Source organism: Cupressus sempervirens, chromosome 9 (assembly GCF_028749045.1).
Source record: "Cupressus sempervirens isolate cs-2001-9-10 chromosome 9, ASM2874904v1, whole genome shotgun sequence".
NCBI classification, from domain to species: Eukaryota; Viridiplantae; Streptophyta; class Pinopsida; order Cupressales; family Cupressaceae; genus Cupressus; species Cupressus sempervirens.
This window is the reverse complement of record NC_143126.1, coordinates 195,214,400-195,231,774: the sequence shown is the minus strand read 5'-3', so window position 1 is coordinate 195,231,774 and position 17,375 is coordinate 195,214,400. Positions and strand designations below refer to the sequence as shown.

Here is a 17,375-nt window from a genome sequence, read left to right as displayed (position 1 = left end):
GGCGTTGATTAGATGTCGACCAGTCTAGGGAGTACACCAGAGGTTTTGTGAGATTTATTTTATACTATTGATGTGATTGGATGTCATGATGTGTTTTGACATTCATATTGGAGATTATATTTATGAGTTTTATTTGTGGAGCTTTTATGTGTACTCGAATAGGAGAACCATCTTGTTATCAGGTTGCTTGTTAAGGAACCAAGTTTGATCTTTATGGGTGTTGTGGTATGGGACACAACTGTGTTTTTATGTGCTTAGAAGAGGTTGTCTAGCTACGTGACTTGGGAGTGGCTTGCATAGGGGTCCGGGACCCAAAGTGGTCAATACCAGGGTAACCTAATGCAAGTTATGTAATAAGTGATAATCTAGTAATTAAAATTTATGGGGGGAAACACACTAAAAAGATAAGTTAGAGATTTTTGATCTACCCATGCCTTTAGTGCTTGTATAGACTAAGGATGGGAATGAGATGAGTGCCTCGTCTTCTTGAGAGGGCTTTCTAGTTTCCATATGTGTGATGTTGAGGGTCCGGGGTTCAGAGTAACCAGTCCAGGGTAACTCAACGCTTGAGGGTCCGGGGTCTATTAAGAGATCAGTCCAGGGTAACTCAAGCAACCATGTGATGACACTCCCTAGTATGTAGCCTGAGTCTTCTCTATAGTTTTGTGTATCTCTAGTGGTGTACTTATTATTGATTGTGTTTATTGTGGTTATTACTTTCATTGAGGATGATTGGTGATTCATGGATGATGTACTCTTGATATGTGGTTTTTGACTTGAGGTGATTATCTTTTGTTGACTTTACCTTATGATCTTGGTATTTGGTTTATACTTGGTTCGTGTATGATGTTTGGTTATGTGGTGTCGATATTGGATTGAGTGTTCTTACTGTTGGATTATTTTATCTTCTTGAGTAGTATGTGTTACCTTTGAGATAGTTGTGGCCTTTAGGAGTTCCATGCCTAGGAATGTTTTATGTTTGATAGCTGTATGTGGATCGTTCTTTATCTTCCCTGCACGGTGGGAGTGGAAGCCTGACTAGGTAACCACGCGGTCGGGAGGTAGTGCCTTCTTACCATTTGGGTTCCCCTTCACATTGCCAGCTGTTGGTTGTTCGTTGCAGAAGATGTACCTTTATCATTCTTATTTCTTATCTTAGAGACTTCTTTTTCGATGATGTATATATGTTATCATATATCCTGGTGTATTGTATCTATTTTCACATACCCTGCGACATGTGCAGTGGATGTTATTTGGTGGATGTACTTTCATTGTATTAGATATACTTATGCATTTGCTTATGCGATTATGTATTTTTTATTCCTTTATGATCTTGAGACATTGTACTTGAAACTTAAACTAATTAATTTAAAATTATAAAATGTGACTCAACGTAAAGGAACCCTTGAGGAATTGAAACTATATCTATAATTGCAAATGTGTATTTGATGTGTATGTTCATGTTGCTTCCGCATTAATGTTATCTGGATGTTGTTTAAACTTTTAAAAAAAAATTAGTTCAGTAAACATTGTAACATGTTAGGTTTATTTCTCTTGGGTTCCCGAGCGGGGCGTTACAGATTCTTGGGAGTTGTGGGGTTGATCTTTCATCAACTTCAACATGGTATTAGAGATCCATATCTTTATGCCTCTATTTTGTTTGTGAGAGATTTGGCATATGGTTTCAGATCTATGGCTTTCAAAGGATTTTGTATTAAATTTGAGGGGGACCTATTTTTTAGAGCAGTTTGAGTTCAAACGACATCACCATTGACCTTAGAGCACTCGAAAACCCCCATTTCCATATAAAATATGTCTCGTTTAGACGCTGTTGAAATCTAAGGTGAATTTTTTTTGCACCCAGGCCTTATTGACTTGAGCACGCAAAATAAGGTGATGGTGATTTTGTGATTTTTTATCACAATATTTCTTTATAGGGCGCATGATATTTTTTATTGGATATCTTTTAATTACAAAGCTTGTGCATTAAAATATCTATCCAATACACAAATTGTACTATGCAATTTTGGGTTTGAGAGCATATTATTAGAAAGTGGGTATTTGAAAATTAAGGGCTCATGTGTTTTTTGGGCCTACACCCTCTTCCCATGCCATTGCGATTTTTTTTGGATTTCGGGGAGCCAAAATTTCTTGGTGAGTCTTCACTTTTTGGTAAACTACATCGGTTCCTTTGTCCTTGTAACTCCACCTATACCTATGATTTGATGGTTTAAGAGTGCGATTTGGAGCCTGCTACACCTCCGTTTGTGTGCCTTTCCATCATTACTTGTCTTTAGACAGTGTGTAGATGGAATTGACTCCACTGATGTGGTTCGATTCCAAAGTGTGGACAGGAGCACAAAAAATGAGCTGATTTTTTTAGAGCTAGGTGTTTTTTCTTTGGCAGCACCATCCCACCGTTTGCATGTCATCAGTTTGATGCTCCATGACTGGTCTTTCCACTGCCCCGTTTTCCATTTTTTTCACATGAGTAGGTGGGCCTTTTTTGGGGGTCTCAACATGCCTACTCAACAAATTGTTTGTGGAGCGAACTTTGGACACAAAACTTTGACTCCTCAATTATGCCCTCATTTGGATCACTTTGGGATCCACGTCTCTCAATTTCTACACAGTTTTCAAGCCACCAATTGTGGTTGTTTTCTAACACAACACTCTTGGTCATGTTGTTCAACTTTGATAAGCATGATTTTTGGGAACCGTTCTCTTCCCAATCAATCACCTCAGGCTACACTAGCCTGTCCTCATGATATTGGATATTTGTATGGTCTAGAATTTTGAATGCCAACCCACATTCCTCCCATGTTGGTAGTTTTATGGTGGAGTTTACTATTTTTGGCATCCCTTGATTTTGGTGGTTCCCACACTTTGAGGCTTGTACATCCACATACCCCACACACTAATTCAACTCCTCTATGACAATGTGGACCTCTTTTTTGAGATGGGAAACTTCTTTTAGAGGTAAAGATTGGGTGCATTTATGGAGGCATCTCTCTCATCTAAACATCTCTTACCTCATGTCTATATTTTCATTTTAGTTGTTTTGTCTTGTTTTTCCTTCTGATTCAAGTAGTGTCATCCAAAGATACTCATGTAGATTATTGTATTCTTAGGATTCACCATATCTTATGTCTTATTGTACATGCACTACTCATGATTAAAGTGCCATGGGGGGTTGATATTTTGCCTTTGTTTTTCATCTTCCTTTGTCTAGTGAGTGTCTCTTCCATAAAATTAGCCTCATGACGTGTCTGAGATTGATCACCTCAGTACACAAGTATGTACTCTTTTGTGCATCTTGATCATGGTTCCTTGACATGTAGTTCTTTTGGCCTACTTTTCCAGTTGCTTGTCACCTCACCCTTTTCTACATTAGGGGGTTCTTCTGTTGTTTCTCATGCTTTTTTGATTTGATTGATCAACTCTTCAGGCTTTGGTGTTTCATGCCATCTGTATCTTTGACTTCAATTTTTTTCCTTTGTGTGCCTCCTGCTTTGATGTAGATTACAATATTCTCTACCTGGTCAGGTTCTATTTCAGTAGAGGTTCTTCAAATCAACAGTTAGTTTTGACAAAACTTTACAACTTCTACATGCTTCAATAGTTTTTTTCATGATCATCTTTTGTTCCTATCTTCTAGGACATTCCCTAGTTTGGAGGCTTCTTTAGTCCTTCACTAGTTTATTTTAGCATTATTTCCATATCTTTTTGGAGTAGGACTTTTCCCATGTGGTTTTCTTTATTTCTTCTCTTTACAAAGATTTGGTTGTGCTTGGGTACCTCATTAGGCCTTGTTGTCGGGACCCAATTCTACTTTCAATAGTAGTTTCTAGGTTTTTAGCTACTCCCTAAGATTATCTTAAGGGGGTGGGGTGTTAGAGTAATTAGATATTTCCTAATTAACTATAGTTGCTTAAACTAAACTTTAGGCATCTAATAATTAATTCTTTTATTAATTATTTTTATGCAACCTAGGTTAGACCTTTTTAGGGTTTTGATCTCCTTTATAAAAACGATCCCTCATTATAAACATTAAATTAAGGTTAATTCACTTTTGATAATAACAATCTCTCTTTTTGCTCATCAAGAATGTCTCGTCTATGGATCTAACAATTCCAACCTTCATAGCTTTTTGCTTCTCTCTTTTATGAAAGGTGTTTTCATGTAGGTAATTCTTGGGAGTTGTGGGGTTGATCGTTCATCAACTTCAACAACAACTACAACATTCTATCATATAAATACACACTTCAATTTCTATGTTGGCCACCACTTTAACCAAAAAATATTGCACTTTAATTTCACTTCATGCTCACCAACACATATTACCAAATCCTAATCCAACTTTTACCAGATCCACATGATTACCAATTTGAACCACACATCGATTCAAAAATGAACATCTGGCGTTTCACACTTTTCCCAATGAACATGCGTAACTTTAAGAAATTTGATCACAACTACCAATGAATGACCAATTCATATTACCCATTTGTGTGACATTATTTTCACATCATCACCGAACTTTATATTGTGAGAGATCCACCAGTTTTGACTAAAGCATTACTAGTTCAGGATCAAACATAAATTATTCTAAGTATTCTTACACTTTTTCTTTAACAAAACTCAATCAATCCAAAACATTTGTTACTATAAATAAAATCATGTGTGATTGTATCAGTGATCACAAAACTAAGTATAGATCATAGATCCTAAATTATAATGTCTAATTATAATATCTGAATCATCATATATTTGATGGACCAATCAAACTATTCATTGCCTACCACTAACTTTTCAACCCAATTGCCTTGTCACAGTTAAATCCATCATAAATATTGACCAATTTATTTTTAGCTTGCATGATGGGAGACAATGCATAATGATAAGTACGTTACTCATCCATAGCTACCATACACCTGAGTTTCTACTACACAATGAATTTCAAGCTAATTTCCACTCCATACATACTAGAACAATACTCTCAATAAACAATTAACCAATAACCTTCAAGTTGACATTAATGACAACATGATAATTGAACAAATTACCATCAAATATGCACTATAACATCTCTTCAACACAATTTGCATCATTTATGCCAATATTCTCCCCCTTTGGCATTAATAGAAACACCAAATAGAAACTTGGCAACTGACAACACCAACTATTATGCATCATCAAGTTTCTCCCATTGAGTTGATTCATCCTCTCATATCCAGTTATTTTCCTCTTTGTCTTCTTGTACTCCTCCCCTTTGACAAAAATAGAAAAGGTTCTGATCAAAATGAGTCACTTATCTATTAATCTCAAAAAATATTCTAAATTCCAATTTAACTTCTTCAATTATAACTACTCCCCCTTAGAAGTAGTCCCATTTACATCAATCCACTATAAACAAGACAATAAGTCCATTGGATTGATTCAACAATAACTTCTTAGTTCTACTTTGGTAGGGGAATGACCTCTAGCATACCACTTAGATACTCAAAAGTGCCCTCATGTAGTGACTTTGTGGAGATATCTTTAACTTGTTCCTTTGACATTATATAATCCATCTTTAGCTCTTTCACATTCATATTTTCTCTCAGAAAATAATACTTAATTTCAATGTGCTTAGTCTTGGGGTGATGCACTAAATTATTTGATATATTTATTATACTAGTGTTGTTACAAAAGATGATCCCTAATTTTTTAATCTTTTCATTAATCCCTTCCAAGACTTTCTTTATCCATATAGCTTGTGAGAAATTACTAGAAGCTACTATATATTCTGCCTCTAGTGTGGATTGTGAAATATAATTCTACTTCTTACTAATCCAATACACAAGTCTTCCACCTAGGAAGAATACACCAACACTTATGCTCTTTCTATCATCAATGTTACTCACCCAATATGATCAATAAACACATTTAGAATAAAATCCTCTTTATGGGGATACCAGAGTCTATAATCAATTGTTCCTTTTAGATATCTAGACATTCTTTTCATTACCATCATGTCTACTTCTTTGGGATTAGACTAAAACATTGCAGCAATCCTAACTACATGAACAATGTTTGGTATGCTATGAATAATATAATGTAGTTTTCCAATCATAGACCTGTAAAGAGTCTCATTCATTGAACTTAAGTCATCATCCTTAGATAGCTTACATCCTATATCCATGGGGGTTCCAATTAGGTTTGAATATTCAATCCCAAATGTCTTTTAACACTTATTTCATATTCTTGTATTGACAAATGAAAATACCATCTTTAAGTTGCAACACTTATAAACTAAATATTTGTTTATCTCACCTATCATAAATATGACAATAAAAGTAGTATGCACAACCTTATTAGAAAGGGTCACATGAAGATTGATAAAATATTGAGGGTGGTAAAGGAAAACATTACAAGTATGAATCCAAACATCAGATGTGTTATAGGTATCCTTATGCAATCATTCATTGGAAAGATGCTCTTTAGTGATAACATTCATGGAGGAAGAGGGATAAATCAAAATACAATGAAAATGATATGAGCAATGCTAGTAGTGATATATAGAGGACCATTATGTGTTTTAAACATATTAGAATGATCAAAGCTGATATGAAGTGAAGGTTTAAATTTAAGGGAAGGAAAAACTGAAGGTTAATGTTGAAACTCAGCATGATTAAACACATGATTAACTTCTTCTATGTTTTCATCGCAACTAATACTAGCAACATGAGAAAAAGGTTGTGTAGACATCTAAATCTGATCACATAAATATGTAATTATATTTAGACATCTTCTAAGATATTTTTAATAAATATATAATATTTAATTTATGTTATCCCTTAGGTAATTAATTTAATTAATTGACTATAGTCTAATTGATAATCAAATGACAACCAATAGTTTGATTTATTAATTAAATCCCTATTCCTCTATTAAATTAAATAAATTGCACAAAACATTTTATTTAATTATAAAGTACTCTCACTTAATTAATTAATTCAATTAATTAAATCCCTCAAAACCTTAACTAATCCTCAACCCAGGAGTTAACCTAAATCCAACCCATGCACCAATAGTTGGCCTTTTAATTAAATCAATTTATTTAATTAATTCCTCCACCTTTGATTTTTTCCTAAAAATCCACTCACCAGCCACATCACCCCCTTATCTAATCCACGTCACCCCCTTATCTAAGCCACTTCATCCTATAAACTCAACCACATCACCCTCTTATCTTAGTCTATTTACCTATCCCAAATCACTTGCACAAATCAAGGCATGATTTAAGCCTTCCTAACTCAAGCCCAAGTCCACTCTCCTACCACATATCCCTCTCCCACCTCAAAGAACTAAATTCCATCTAACATCTCCACTTAATTATCCCTCTAGAAATCTTATCTCATCACACTCATGCTATTGGTTGCACTTGTTGTAAGGCTATGGATTTGTGAAAACAAAATCCATGTGCTCATTTATCCTTACATCTTAGTCGTCCCTCACAATCTCTCTACTTCACATCTTAACCATCTATTTCCTCTACCCATGGCATATAAATTGAACTCTATATCGTTCACAAATCATCCACCCTTTGAGTAGAGTTATTATGTTGGTTTGAGAGCTAAAAACTACAAAAGCACCATTTCTATACTTGAATTTTCATTCATACATCCATCGTTGAATCCACACTTTGAAGTTTGAAGTAAACATTAAGCACACATTTCGTCTTTGGACCAAGTCCATGCTATAAACGATCTTCAATTTTGAGGATTGCACTTCGATTTGTTTGTTTTAGCTCTTTTACGATCTTCTCGTATTTGTTGTTATTGTTTTTAGTTTGTGAACAATTAACTTTAGTTTTATATTCTTTGCATTCTAATTTCATAGCACACATGTTTATTAAAGACATTCATTCAATGTAAAGTTAAAAGGGTTGGTGTAAATTTGCAAATTATGATTAAAAGGTGCAATAGATTTATTCATAATATTAACCTCGACATTAAAAAAGAAGCATTAAAATCAATATGTTACCGAATAATATTCTTCAAAGCATATTAATTTTGAGCATCATGACTAGGTTGAGGATGTTATTAATAAGAAACACTTTTATCAAATGACTTAGGCATAGGTTTTCTAGTGTCAATAGAATGAATACAAGGAAGTTTAATAATGTTAGCATTGATCAACTTTGACATCACCGCATTCAAATGTTTAGATGAAGCAATATCTTTACGATTAGGATGATACACAAAGAAAAATGTAGTTGTACCTTCAGGTGTAGTAGCCACTTGATCATCTACTATGTTTGTTGAATTATTGATTATGATGTAGTTGTTAGGCTTAGAAATTTTTTTTTGATGAACAAAGACGTCACTCTTATAAAAAATAACAAAGAGTCATTGGAGTGTTACTCTCAAGATGGATCACTTGTAACTGATAATGGTGAAACAATACACAAAGATATGAGAAGGAAGTATACTCAGTAAGGAGAATCTTATCTCTAATGTCTTTTTGCAAACCAGAAATAAAAATATGTTGAATATCATGACCAGGAACATGATAAGATATATTAGAGCATATAAATGTTTGAATCTTTTAATAAAGTCACTACATTTTGTTTACAATGCATCAAACCAGTCGAAGAAATTTGAGGACCAATGTTGTTCTTAAATTGTTTAATGAAAGGGTTGGCAAGCATTTGAAAGTAATTGAGAGAATAAGGAGGTAAAGAGCAATACCATTGCAAAGCTTTGTCCCTAAAAGTACACATGAACAACTTAGTGGTTTAGTCGTTAGCAAAACCATTACATATAGTTTGGAAATTCCTGACATGAATCACAGGATCATGCATACCATTATAAGTCTCAAGATGAGGATCATGCCTTTAACTCGAATGTAAACATTATCTCTTTTGAGTTGGAAACTATAGGTGACGAGCCACTTGGAATCCCAATTAATGGGATTCATTTAAAACATTTCAATTAAAGCACCTAGGTGTACTTATTTATATAAGTTTGTCTTGTTTGAGTAAAGGAAAAACAAGGAGGGAAATGACATAGGAATCATCTTCTTCTAGGGTAGAAGCATCAAATAGTTACATCAACATGTTGGACTAACTACCAACGTTCCCCTTCGAGATTTGTGACATGGCTTAACCGCCTCCTTTGTTGTATAAGTCTAGTGGTTGTATCGAGCATTAACAGGTCGATCTTTTGGTGCAACGACAACTCTAGCTTGTAACAAGTGGTATCAGAGCTTGGTCACAGGTTTAAATCTCCTCAGGTAATGCTAAGGGGGGATTGTTGGAATAACTGCCAACATTCCCCTTCGAGATTCGTGGCATGGCTTAACTACCTTCTATGTTGTATAAGTCTAGTGGTTGTATCGGGCATTAACAATTCGATCTTTTGGTGCAACGACAACTCTAGCTTGTAACACAACATCCATGGAGATGTCTTGCACGCTAATCCTAAGATTCTTGTGAAGCCTATTTATTATAGGACTTTCACAAGAAAGAAGGGCGTAACCCCATTGTGCTTAAAGATATCTTGGAGGAGGTAATTAACCCTAGACTATGAAAACCATCAATAAGCCTAAGGGGGTTCTTGCAGGAAAATGATAGACAATAGAGGACCGAAAGACAAGTATGACTACTCCTCCAAGATATGGAGATGTGGTCTTGTGTAGCATATGGTACCTAGAGTGCCCATATTGCCTAATTTCATCCCTTGTTGTGCAAACTTCAACTCAAAAAGGAGGATTATTCAGGTCACAGTCTTAGGGTGTAGATTTTCCTAGAGGCCAGACACAACATGCTATATATTCTCCCCCTTAGTAGGCTGGGTTGGAGCAATTCACAAGAGAAGGCTTACAGATTATTTGGCTATGAGACACAATCAATAGTCATTCATCAACCATTGCTTCGATCTCTCTCGGAATTAGGAACATGAAACATAAACAATTACAAGATGTATGTTCAATGCTAACTTCCATCTATGGTGAGGAAAGTGATTTTGATGTCCACCACTACCAAATATGTTTCTTGTTCAAAATTTGAAAGGAGAAAGGACACTCCACCTATGAATTTGTAGAAGTTCTGGCCACCCTTATCTTTGCAGCAATGGCTAATCTTTAGACAAAATGCACCAAAGATAAAAAAAAAACTCAAACATGATTCTTTTTAAGATTCACGAAAACATAGTGAAATTTTCTCAAAATTTTTTGTTTTCAATCACAAAATATACATATCATGAAGATCAAATGCTGAAAATTTCAAAAAAATTCATTGTGTTTTTTGTTTTTTTTGAAATTTAGTCAATGATGCAATTTGTAGGGAGGATAGCCACATCCCATCTCTACTCTACTGAACTCCTATTTGGCATTCCTCAGGCACATTACCATGATTTCTATGAATTCTCGTGGGCCTTCTTGGTGCCCATTGTGTGTGATTTTAAGGATATAAATGTTCAAAACCCTCCATGTTTCCTTGTAGACTAGTGGGTTGGGAAAAGATCCTCATAAGTAGGAAAGGAGAATGAAAGATTTGGGTTGGGAAAAGGAAACGATGAGGCATTATAGACTTACAAGAAATCAAGCAAGTATGGGTTAACCCAGACAATTTTGCATCTGACAAGACCTTCCTAAAAAATGGGACGATTAGTTGAGAGCCTCTGTAACACTGTATGTAGCCTTACCGTTTTCACCCCATCCATCAGGGTGGGTCACCACCTTATTTTTTAGGCTCAACCAAGAAAGTGATGTTCCCTCCCCTTGAAGAGTGCGATGTTGTGATCAATCAAAGATCATTTTCACATTCAATGTTGTACTAAAAAGGATATAGTATCTTCAATTCATATCTAAACATGTGTTTTAGGATATATCCAACCTTGAGCTTTGAAATCTTTTGAGACATTAATATCATCAATCGTGCCTTTGACCCTTTGGTCTTCTTTGACAAAATTGGGACTTGAATTCCTTGTTTCAAAATATAGATTATTTTTGCATGGTAAAAAAGTATATAGGTTTAGCCTCTTGGTTGATTGCTTCGACTCTTGCACGAAAATGTAAAGGAAAATCAGCAATGTCATTATGTGCACTCTATTGAAGTTGAAGAAGTACACTATTCCCAATTTATAAATTACCCTTTGGAACTTAATCCCATGGTTGAAGATTGAAATGGTGCTTAGCATACTCCATGGTTCAAGAGAAGAATTCATAGACAAAGGATAAGTTCTTTAGGCAGCTAGCTATTCGATAAAAGAAAGCATGCAAATCATTATTTATTCCAATGAGCAACCTAGCAGATGGAAGCCCTCAAATCAGCATGGCTTGGTTCTTTTACAATCAAGTTTCATACATGTTTTCTTCCATTGGAAATATGGAAGAGTTTACAAGGATAAAATATCAAAGGATGGCTTCATATTTCCTAGCATCAAGAAAGTAACTAAGGAGGTAACCGACTCATTTCCATTTCACCTTTCTCACATCCATTCGTGGAAGGATGTCATATTTAAAGAAAGGTGATTGGGCTTCATGAATGCAAAGTTATGGATCCATCCAGTTTAAGAACAAGGAAATAGCATTCGAATTTTGTTGATTTGTTTGTCAAATTTCATGTGAAATCTCAATGAAGTCTAATATAGCTTCAACAATGTCATCGTATGAATGTTTGAAATTTGTCTGTACTTTTAAAAGTTTCCCTATTTTTTAATAGTTGTCTCCTGCCGCCCCTATATAATGGCCTAAAAGTACCACATACAGAAATCATCCCACCATCCCCGAAATACGGGGAAGCATACTATAATACTGGTTGGGAACCCATGTTTTATAGCCAAGGCTTCTGAGGTGTGGAGCCAGTCAGGTGATTGGAGTCCACCTACTTGTTCTTGCCACACTATTTTTAAAAGAACATAATTTGGCAAACAGCTGAGAATCTTTTGAGCCATATGATGGATTGCTTTTCCTAGGCTTGGCCTAGTGGGTGTAAATTGGGGAGAACAATCTGTACATTATTTCTTTTCTTGGGTAATATGTTGCAATGTTTCATAAAAGCAGTAGTAAAATTGATTCAAAATATCCCATTCACAAAATCTAGAAGCAATTCATCATACATGATTAACTTTTTAACTTGGTAAATATGTATTTGATCATATCCTAAAATGCAAAACTAGTAGCATGAAGATAACACCCAAGAGTGTAGCACACAAACTACAGAGTCTTATATCTGCCCAAAACATTGATTAATACTTGAAATGACAAAGATATGAGAGCAAAAAGTTCAGACAAGATATAAGCTTGGGCCTGATTAGAAAACATGAAGCAATCCAAACTTGTCCTTCAAATCCTGATGTAATATGACAGAACCAGACAGAATAATGTTTGATTATTTTTTTTCCATTATGTTAATCTGGAACTCTAGATGATTCTTGAGGGGATCCCAACATTATTGATGACAAGAGTAAATATAGATAAGTTATGCTATGGAAAAATACTTTCTTTGAGTGACTCAAGTGGTTCCCGTGATCTTTGATGAAGTGCAACAGACTTTTAAGCATTTCATATTTATAACTATATACAAAGGAATACAAAAATATCAGGTGATACATGCAAAGTTCGTTTGGAATACAAAAACGTTCTAAGTAAAGGGTGTCATACAGAGGAATTGGATTTGAGTTTTATGCTATCTGCTCAGGATGCATAAAAAACCAATTTTTTTACATGTATTCTCTAAATGAAAGAGACCTTGTCCACAATTTCAGCTCCCCTGGACTTGGCAAAGTACAGGCCCAAGTGATGAGTTGCATCCTGCAGAAATCAGAAAACAAATATTGAAAAAAAAAAAACCCCGGAAATCATACTCAATTATCAATATTAGCAGCAAATGGCTATTTAAAAGGAAAACAAACTCGTGTATTATCTCATTTCCTCTATCAGCTCTATCTGTGGGACTTCCACAAAAAAATTGCAATGAGTAAATGATAATTAAGTGTCTACCTTGGAAACCTTTTAAGTTCTAAAATTCTCTGAGATTTTTTTTGGGAGAATAAGTCTAGACCCATTTTTCCTTTATAAAGACATGAAGATTGTGTTCAAATATCATACAAGTCACTACCAATAGCTATGTTTTTATGTAAAACGTATTTCCATAATGATGCTATTTCACCTGCCACAAACCATAGTGTATAGGGGCATCCAGCAAGCCTCCATGTAAAACAGACAAATTATCTAAGAATTAGAAATGAATAAATTAGAGCTCCTGTTGAAAACAATGGCTGGAAGTTATTTTTTCCCACAAAGATTATCTTCAACAAGTAATAGACTGGAAAAAGATACCTCTAACGTATGATTTGTAATTGCACCACTTGATGCAACAAGAATTATGGAAATTACAAAGAAAGAAATGAACACATAAAACATATTTGATTCCAAAAAATATTAGGAATCGTCTGATTACTATCTCAATATTCTATTATTCCCACAAAAAAACAGAAAATGGCCTTTGCATACCTGTGGATGAGCAAATACACCTTCAATTTTTGCTGCAGTCTCGACAGGAAGATCATAAGTTGCACATCCTTGAGAGTATACGACAACTTCCTCCAAAGGTGGAATAAAGCCACGGTTTCTTGCAGATAGAACAGTTGATACAAAGTCTAGAACACATACATCTGTACATATGCCTGCAACTAATACCTGGATTGACAAATGCCACTAGCATAACAATAAAAACCAAAGGAAAAATGTATATGCAAAGCTTAAAAGATGTCTAAAACAAGAAACAAGAAAAGAAAGGAAGAAGAGGCCAGATTTCAGAATTTCTTTTAAAATTTGCATATCATCAAAAGAATTTAAAAAAACCTTTGGAGTACTCCACATTACCATTAGGATACCAAAGCAAGTATATTCAGCACTTTGGATGATATTAAATTTAACCTATGCTTATTTAAATTCAATCTAGCTATCTCTCATAGACTTCCGTGATTAGGGACAAACTAATTTAAAAAGCACTAGAGAACACTTGTTCACAAATTTGAATGGTTGGCCTATTTTGCATGATGTGAAACAAATGCTAGAATAATCAGAGAGTAAGAATTCAATGCAAGAATCAAAAAGGAAAACTTAGAAACCTACTATTTGAATGTCATTGGCTTTCACCCAATCAACAAATGCATTGGAGCCATCTTTTTGAATGCAACCAATAAAGCCATTTATGCAGTCTTTGCGCCTTATGACAACATTTGGGTCCTTCTCCAACCATTCAAGGGCTGTTGAGCATTAAATAACAAATGTGAATTAGCTTAAGAAACGTTATAACAATGTACCCATGATTCTAAAGAAACAGATTCATTGTGTCTTGAAGGATTAGTCAAATATATTAGACACATAGCTCTCAACAAAACAAAACAAAAGAGAATAATGATGCCATACGAGTCAAAAAAATATAAAATGTCAAAAGATCCATCTTGTTAGCATTAGTCATCACCAAGATGCTTGAAACAATACTTCAAATGTTGCCATATGACACGTTATTCACAAAGCTAAAAACAATCTAATTAGAAGATGCAAATAAACCAAACCAGAGATTTCAAAGCAATCAAAAGTTAAAAACGGTCAAATACAAGCAGAGAACAATTCAAATAGTAGTAAAACCTTTTTTTCAACAAGAAAAGGAATTCCACAATATTAATACTAAAAAGCTAAATCAAACCTGGAACAAGATTTGCTTCATCAGTTCCTACTATGCAATGAGGAGGATAAGGAGGCTCTGGCTTATCTGGATAATGTGTGTCAAGAAATGCCAGCATTGGCCATTTTCGAGCACTAAATTCTATGGCCAGCTTCACACTCTCTTCCACCATAACATTTATCTGTTGATTCGGGTGTTGGGGAGCCTGCAAGAAGGAGATCACACTGATTTTCGTTCTTCCAAAAGATCTAAAAAATTCTCATTAGGTATAAAGTAGAAAGTCCATTTGAGACTAACATAAAATGAACTTCTAAGCATCATAATCTTTCTCTAATCCAACAGGATTATTTCAAGGCATGTTTAGTAACAAAGTAATACGAAACCGTTATAATTGTCTACAAATTGATAACTTGAAAATGCTGCCTTTCTACAAGTTCTATTACTGAATTATTCCTGAAGTCATGTTATCAAATTTTTTTGCACTTCTAAATAACAGAAATGCGTAGTAGTCCTGAAGTTTTATGACTATGCTAATTGTCCATTCCTACATTGCTCTGAAGGGGGCCAAAGGCACAAAGGAGGCCATGCCAGCAAGCCATGTTTTATATGGCAAAGCTAAATATTTACTGAACTATAATTCAACTGATTCTACTTGCAAATCAGTCAATGGAATCTGAAGGGCCGAATACAAAACAAAATTACCTATGATACAAGGCCACTCTTAAACATCACACTCTAAGGAAGAAATTAAGGTTGAAAAAGTAAATCAACTTTGACTATTTAACACTTTTATAGCCTAGGAATCAAGCTTTAGTATGTGATATTTAAGCCATGCGATGATAAAGGTTCAATTGACCAACTGGGATAACCTAAGAAAGACGTTAACTTGATTTCCCACAGTTAAACACTATTAAGGACCAAAGTTAAGCTCTTAACAGATGCCAGAGAGAGCATGAAGAGATGGAGATGTTGATCACTTCAGTGCATGACATGACTTACATCCAGCATCTGAGAGAGTCCAGATGAATTAACTTAGAACACTAAACATTTAATAATAAAATAACGGAAAGCAAATAAAAATATTAAATGATGGCAAACTTCCTTTTCCCCTTCATTCTTAACATAAGACGAAGTTTCATATGAACAAGGGTTTGATTCCCAATTTTCAAGATCTCAGTTAGGCATCTCTTGATGCCATCAGTAAAAAAAAAATCTCAATTTAAGGTCCAGTGATCGCATGTGTTCTAAATATCAACCCTCAATCCTCCCCCTTGCCCAAAATGTAATTGAGCAAAGATAAAGATGTTCCATTGTTTCCATGTCTTGATCTGGCAAAAACGGCAAACCTCCTACAATTTGAGCTAATATTTAAGATGAATGCCCCAAAACTACGAATGAAATTGAAAACCTTCAAAATTGGCCAACCCGTACTAAATACAAAAGAGCTTCAAACCCTATGTATTGTTTCTAAGCACAAATCCATTTCAATAATCCAGCCATCAAATCATTGCCAAAACACACACACAAACACATAAACCCATCAAACTTTGAAGAGAAAGAACGTAAACCCCCAAAATTTTGAAGGGAAAGAAACATAAACCCCAAAATTTTGAAGAGAAAGAAAGAACATACCAGATTGCCACAGCCAACAGTGCAGAAGCCATTGACGATGTCCACTAACACCAAACCGACCTTGTTCTCTGTGGGAAGAACTAATTGAGTCTTCTTAAGGGGCATATTAACCTGCAACTGTTGCAAAAGCTGCATTTTCCTATTAAATTGACTACGACTTTTGTACTTGCAGAGTCCGTCAGAAGTTCGGAAACGATACCCAGATAGCGATTTCTGTACAAGAGAGATTTTATCAGTCAGAATTTTGTTTCTTTCCAAGGTACGCTGTGGTACTGACAAGAGATTCAAAGATCTTCGTGTATTCCGGCAGAAATTTGTTTGTTCTAGTAGGACATAATTTAGATTCAAAGATCCTTTGCGTATTCAGGCAGAAATTCGTCTGTTCTAGTAGGACATAATTTTTTTAAATTCATATACTCGTATCTATGCGTTTATAATATTTTAGATTATGGTCAGTCAGAAGAGGAACTTAATGGCCGTCAGAACGCGTGGAAAGATTTTTAAATATGAAATGTAATCTCAGTGTTTTGGATAATATCTCAGATGAGTGGCCAAAATTTGGGGTGGACGTCGTTTTAAAAGGTGTAGACCTGTTTTGTCTTTGAGTTTTGTTTTAAAAGTAAAATAAAACCAACGACCATTTTATGAGGGGAACGTTTACATTTATCTTTTGATTCGGGTGGATATCAATAGAACCAGCTCCAATTCAATATGTTTATTTTAACAAGTTGTATTTATATATCATTTTATCTATTTCTTTTAATGTGGTTTCCTAGTCAATGTGGTTCCCTAGTCAAATTGACCTTCTTTTATTTAAAAAAGATTTTATTAATAAGGATAAAGTTTAAATAATTTTGATTGGGGTGTAATTGTATGCCATCTTCTTTTTTTAAAGGATTTAGTTGTATAGTTTAATATAAAAAATCTTAATACAATATATATATATATCTTAATTGATGGATTTTTATAGAATTTTTTTTTTGAAAAATCAATTTATACTTATCTAAACTTATATTTTAGTATTTAAAAATAATAATGAATCATTTTTTATGAAGGTGAT

The 17,375-nt window shown here is 34.5% G+C and overlaps 1 protein-coding gene across 1 annotated transcript; it reads right to left on the bottom strand.

The window, feature by feature from the left end:
• Positions 1-12,521: 12,521 nt before the first annotated feature.
• LOC149538149 (nicotinamidase 1-like) lies at positions 12,522-17,023 on the bottom strand. The gene is made up of 5 exons (XM_089799531.1): positions 16,316-17,023; positions 14,705-14,888; positions 14,128-14,261; positions 13,504-13,689; positions 12,522-12,801 (listed from the first exon to the last, which is right to left on the bottom strand). Exons 1-5 carry the CDS (start codon positions 16,448-16,450, stop codon positions 12,724-12,726), a joined length of 717 nt encoding a protein of 238 aa, XP_089655657.1. The 5' UTR covers positions 16,451-17,023; the 3' UTR covers positions 12,522-12,723.
• Between the last annotated feature and the right edge of the window lie 352 nt (positions 17,024-17,375).